We start from the raw sequence: 6,573 nt of genomic DNA on the forward strand, positions 1-6,573 counted from the left end.
AACCGCTCCAGATAATTAACTCCCCCTCTTTTCAGCCCTCTGGGATAACTGCTGGGTTCCGGGAACCGCTGGGCACAGCTTTCCCAGTCCTTGGAAAAGGTATGGGAAATTGGAGATGCACCAGTCCTGTTTGACGCCACTGCCCGTATCTACAGAAAAAGAGCCCTGCTGCCCAAGACCCGGTGCCCGTCGGGGTCTGTTTTCAGCTGTGCCCAGTTTGCTTTGGAGCCGTCCTTCCTGAGCGAAGACAAAAATGTGTGAGCCGGAGGCTAAAAAACTGTGAGTTGGCTCGTACGCACTCAGCTTAGAGGGAACCCTGCAGCCACGGGAACAAGGAATTATCAAAGAAATGCAAAACCCCTGAAATTATAACTATGACAACTTCAGTACTTTAGTATTTTCATATTCTAGTCCATATATCTCTATAACAATACATATCAATCACAATAAATCATTAATAATTAATATGTTGTCGAAGGCTTTCACGGCCGGAGTTCATTAGCTGCTGTAGATTTCCCGGGCTGTCTGGCCGTGGTCTTGGCATTGCAGGACCTGACGTTTCACCAGTAGCTGTGACTGGCATCCTCTGAGGTATAACACAGAAAGACGGGAGCACTCTCTGTGTCAACGTGAGAAGAAGAAAAATGGTAGGCAGGTAAACTCAGGAAGGTGGGGTAGGGCTGAGTCATTATCTTGTAGGCGTTCCCCAGGCTTTGAAACATGCTCATGGAGGAGCTTTCCTGAGGAGGTTCCTTTGTACATGGATTGTTTCCTGAGGAGGTTTTCTGTTTCCTGAGGAGATTCTTTTGCATGTGGATTGGCTGTTTATCAGCTATGCTGCCATGGGGTTGGGGAGCTCATTCTGTGTCTTGTTAATTGTTTCTGCATTCCTATCCCTGCTGTTCTGCCTTTGCTGAAATGCTTATCTCTACAGATGTGCAGGAGGAGGTTGTGTTGTCTGGAAGCCTCCTATGTACCGTGAGAGACTCCTGGTTCCCAGCTTTAGCCACCTAACAGTTTCCTAGCTGGCCCCGCGCACGGGAGGAAAGCTAATTGGCCCATGCCATGGGGGGGGGGGTGCATACGAATGCCCTATATCCTATTATGCTCAATGGGTTTCCGCCATTCTTAACAGTGCCCGTGTTACTGCATCTATAGCTTTGCAATAAACGTATAACCATTCCTGAATGCGTGTACTTCGTTGTAAGCTGTGGGTTATGACATTCTGTTGAAATTCTAATCTTATCTGAATAAATAATTCATTGTCGTTATCAATAGTCCTTTCTTCAATATCCGTATATCGAAAAGAGTGCCTGTAAATGTTATTTCCAAGATTAAAGCGCTTGTGCTGTAGTAAATGGTCTTAAGAATATTAAGAACATTTACATAGATCAAGGTGGGCACTCCATGAAATTGCTGAGCGGTCGGGTGAGAACGGATAAGAGGAAGTCCTTCTTCACCCAAAGAGTGATTCACTCTTGGAATTCACCGCCACAGGAAGTGGTGGCGGCTACAAGCATGGACGGCTTCAAGAGGGAATTGGATAAGCATATGGAGCAGAGGTCCGTCTTTGGCTATGAGCCACAAGGTATAGATAGGGACTCTGGGGCAAGGGATGCTCTGTCTTCTTGGTGCTTGGGGGGGGGGGTCAACAGGGGGAGGGCTTCTGGTGTCCTGGCCCCCCACTGGGGGACCTCCTGATGCCCCCTGGTATTTCTGGCCACTGTGTGACACAGAGTGTTGGACTGGATGGGCCTTTGGCCTGATCCAGCATTGGCATCTCTTATGTTCTTATGTTCTTAACACCTGTGTTGGGAAGAGGAGAAGAGGCACAGACCCAAGGCCGCCTCGTGATGCGCAGGGACCACCTGGCGACTGGGCCACGATGGACCGAGGCGGGACTCTGAGCGACACACAGATGGGCTTGTTTTTGCCCAACGGGGGTGGGGGGGTGGTTCCCTGCAGGTGGAGGTAACTTACCCACATGTGTCGCCCAAGGCCCAGGTGGGCCAGAAGACAAAAAGGACCCCGATGGGGAGTAGCAGTGTCTTCATCCTCCATGGGGCAGCCACTGCCACATTCCGCCATCTGCTCCTGTTGTCCATGACATCACAAACCACACTCTTTGAGGCTTTGGCCTATCGGCTCCTGGGCAGGATGATGTCACACAGAACAGCCTGTAGCTCTCCAATAAGAAGACGGCCTCAATGAAAGACAGAGACCCAAGACAACAGCGCCTCCGGGGTATCTGCCAGGAGGGCCTCTGAACCTCGCTTGCAAAGGGAACCCAGTACAGAATTTTTTGCCGTCACACCCACTAAATAATACACTTTCAATGCACTTTCCAACTGGGTTTTGCCAGTTCACACAGTAAAAATCCAGTTGGAAAGTGCACTTGTTAGATCGCACTAACAAAGGACTCTTAGAGTGATTCAGCAAGTGATTCAGCTTTATTGGAAGTAACGAACAAGCACTCAACTCAGTAAGAAACCAGAACAGAAAACAGTGGGAGCTTATGCTCCTTTTAAACATAACCGGGCTAATGTAGCCACGCCTATTTACAATTAACAACCAATGAGATTGCTTAGTTAAGGACCAATGGGAGTCTTTCCCTCCTAGGGAATGGTATCGTTCTGATTGGTCGCTGTTACGAAGCGACCAATAGGAAGTTCGCTCAGAGGAGCCCTGGTATGGCTCGAAGCTTAACATAGGAGCCCTATGAGGTGATTCATGTAAACGTTTCAATACATTACAGCACTGACAGTGGATTATTTAGAAGAGGAAGAGCAGAGAAGAAGAGATTGGATTTATAGCCCGCCCTTCACTACCCAAGGGAGTCTCAGAGCAGCTTACAAACTCCTTCCCCTCCCCCTCCCCACAACAGACACCCTGTGAGGTAGGCGGGGCTGAGAGAGCTCTTGACAGAAACGGCTCTTTTTCAAGAACAGCTCTTATCTGAACTATGGCTTGCCCAAGGTCATCCAGCAGCTACAAGTGGAAGAGGAGAGGAGGAGGAGGAGGAGAGGAGATTGGATTTATACCCCGCCCTTCACTTGGAGTCTCAGAGCGGCTTACAAGCTCCTTTCCCTTCCCCTCCCCACAACAGACACCGTGTGAGGTGGGTGGGGCTGAGAGAGCTCTGACAGAAACTGCTCTTTTTCAAGGACAGCTGTGCCAGAGCTTGTGACTGACCCAAGGTCACATCAGCAGGTACAAGTGGAGGAGTGGGGACTCAAACCCGGTTCTCCCAGATTGGAGTCCGCGCACTTAACCACTACACCAAACTGGCTGCAAACTGGCTGCAGGGAATTGTTGTACGCACAGTTTATGAAACACTGTTAAAGCATTTTGCCCTCTGCCACTGACTAACGGAATGAGCTTTGCAGGTACACGTAACCTTTCTGTGATACATATGTCAAGTGCTATTTATGATTTTAACTACATGGACAGAAATCAATCGTGAATGTATTCAGATATTAGACTTGGGTTCACTTATGGCTATTGCTGGAAATGCATCCTGGGAAGCTTAATCAAAATGCTGTTCTGCTATTTTGCTGTTCTGCTGAGGGTTGCGGCCTTGACTGACTGGCTCCTTCTGCACATGTGCCAGTTAGCTTGGCTACACAGAGGACAATGAACATCTTATAACCATATCAGCTAATATAGATACTTTTGGAATTCTATGACCTAGGCTAAAGAGAAGTTTAATGTTCAGCTAGGAGGAAGAAACTTTGCCTAGGAGGACCCAACCCACAGGTCTCAACCCAATGGGAAATAGATGACGCAGTTTGAAGTTTGCTGTAACTAATAATTCTTTTTCATTTCTCTGATGTAATGTGAAATATAAAAGACTATGTCTCCCATTGTAACCTCGGAGACGCTGGTTGGTATCTGAGGGGAGCCAACCCCTGTTTATTTGGTTTCTCCCTGTTAATCGATTAACAGTAAAGGCCACTGTTACAGTTTCTTCCTTCACAGGACTGAGAGAGCGTGTTTCTCAAATTGGAACCAGGGAAACACAGGGGATTTGTACTACAAAATCCAGGGGTCATTTAGTAGAAAAGGAAGTGCCGGAGCTCATTAGCATAACTCATTCGCATAACTTATTTGCATATGCCACACCCCCTGACCTCACCGGAAGTGTGTCAGAAGGCAACACCCACCGCTCAGGCTCCACTGGACTGTTTTGGATTGCTAGCTACTGGGGGGGGGGACGTGCAGATCTGCCCTGGCAGAGGAGGGAGAGCTTGTACCTGAATAAAACTTGGTCTTAAAGGTGCCACTGGACTGTTTTGGGCTGGGGGGCTCTGCAACTTACCTGGCTGCTTCTTGCTCTGACTGAGGGCTGCTGGGAGCAGGGGGCGGAGCTTGTTGCATGTGCCCGCCCCCTGGGCTCTTTACTGCCGGAGCTCCACTCCTGTAAAAAATGACCCCTGACAAAATCAAACCCAGTTCTCCCAGATTAGAGTCCGCGCACTTAGCCACTACACCAAACTGGTTCTCAGTGTGTGTGACCACGGCCTTAGTCAAGGCCAGTGGAGTTTAGACTTCCCACTGCATGGCAGTTTTTGCATTATCCGTTTACCTGCCACAGAACCCGTTATAGAGGGTTGTTGGAGGCATGTTCCGTGCCAAACAAAAGGAGATGGTGGGAGGGGAACCCATTGAACGAATTTCCCTCACCTCTTTTACAGATTCTGTTCTGGGCCCCGAGGCAAGGAGAGGAGGCGTCAGCCCTTTCCTCCCCTACTGTTTTCGCTACCGCCCTTTCCCTCCCAGGACTCCTGTTCGTTGCGCTGAATCAAGCCTTCAAATAACAAGGGGGTGCCTCCTGTTCTTCACTGAACCCCAAGATGACCGTGTAGGTTTCTGTCCGCCCGGTTGCCAAGGCAACGCCTCTGAGCTTCAGGCACCTGGATTAATGTAGTAGATATAGTACTTTAAAAGGGCCCGGAAGGCAGGCCTCTCAGCAGAAGGGGAAATTGGGATTCACGACTGAAATGACGTGTGCAAACCAACAGATCAAACACTGGCACGGATGATCAGTCTTTCCCTTCCTACCGCACTATAAGCAAGCGCCACCTTTTATTTTGAAAAGTGCCACATGAAAGATTGTGGGTGCATTCGTTGTCTTGTAGGTTTGGTTTTTCAAAGGGGAACTGCTCTAGGGATTCAGGGGAGGTTCTTTGGTGACATCACAGGAAGAAGCCAATCATCATCCGGCACAGGTAACTTCCACGTCACCCTTTCAGGTCCATTTGTAAGAACTTGACCCTGCACCGAACAGTGTAAAGTTGCCTCCAGAAGAGCATCTCTCTTTATTGCAATCACTGTTTAGCCAGACACAGGGCCGGGGCCAGGCTTTTTGCACACTAGGCAAGGCTACCTTCTGGCGCCCCCCCCCCCGGTGTGCCCACCAATTTCCAAACATAAATGCATTTTAGGAAGAATGAAAAACACAAGATTTGAAACTGCTAATCTATTTATTTTTCAATTGTGACCAGACTGGCTTCTATGATGGCACACTAGGGACTTGAATCTTGGTGTCCCTGATCCTAGTTTGACATTCTAACCAGTTCACTACCCTGGTTCAACCCGTTCAGCCACTGAAGTCTTTGGGTGATCTCTATCCAGTCACTAGCTCAAAGCAAGGATTGGAGCTTTGCTGCAAGGACAAAAGACGGCTGAAGGAACCAAGTACGCCACACACGTCATCTCCTTGGAGGAAAAGGTAGGGTTAACACACCCTCCAATAAAATACAAGATCAGAATTGGTGTTCCCAGAAGCAAGGGAGAACGAATAGGCAGAAGGCAGGAAAAGAAATCCGCATGCCTACCTTTGCCAAAGCAATGGCCCGTCACCAGAAAGCTCACGGAGACCACTTATCAAGGCCACCAAAGGCAGGGGCTCAGAGCTCCAGTGGTAGAGCATCTACTTAACATGCCGAAGGTCCCAGGTCCAATCCCTGGCATCTCCAGCTCAAAAGTACTAGATAGGAGGTGAAGTGAAATATTTTGACACTAGACCCTGGAGAGCCATTGCCATTCCCAGCAGACAAGACTGACCTGACTGGACCAGTGACTCAGTAACTATGTTCGCATCTTACAGTGCATTTGTTTGTAAGAAACAGCCAACATGCATCCACTCAGCTCCTGAAGCTAAGGGTTCAGTTGTACATGACCCCGAATGTCACATGGGAATTACTCAACACACATATAAAGAAAGATAAAGTATAGATACACACAGATTGTATGTGTGTTCATGGTAGCTTATGAACAGGGCTAGTCTACAGCAGCTGTACCAAATGTTGGGAGGGAGAAGTCCAAGTTCACAGGCGGATCAAGCATTGGGGTCGATGACTCTAAATGCAGTAAAGACCACACAGGACACTTTGCATTTTACTGCAAGCACTTCAACCCGCACCAAGAGTGGCAGAGTCTAATCTGAAGAACCGGATTTGATTCCCCACTCCTCCACATGAAGCCTGCTGGGGGACCTTCAGCCAGTCACCGTCCTCTCAGCCCCACCTGCCTCACAAGATGCCTGTTGTGGGGACGGGAAGGGAAAGCCGC

At 48.8% G+C, this 6,573-nt stretch overlaps 1 protein-coding gene across 1 annotated transcript in view; it reads right to left on the bottom strand.

Moving 5' to 3' along the window:
- The window catches only part of LOC107120174 (acrosin-like), a 14,009-nt gene extending 9,386 nt beyond the window's left edge, over positions 1–4,623 (bottom strand). The window contains exon 1 of the mRNA XM_015422821.1: positions 4,586–4,623. Coding sequence (XP_015278307.1) covers positions 4,586–4,623 — 38 coding nt within the window. The remainder of the gene's footprint in view (positions 1–4,585) is intronic.
- Between the last annotated feature and the right edge of the window lie 1,950 nt (positions 4,624–6,573).

This window comes from Gekko japonicus, unplaced genomic scaffold (assembly GCF_001447785.1).
Source record: "Gekko japonicus isolate JY-2015 unplaced genomic scaffold, Gekko_japonicus_V1.1 scaffold4344, whole genome shotgun sequence".
In the NCBI taxonomy this organism is placed as follows: Eukaryota; Metazoa; Chordata; class Lepidosauria; order Squamata; family Gekkonidae; genus Gekko; species Gekko japonicus.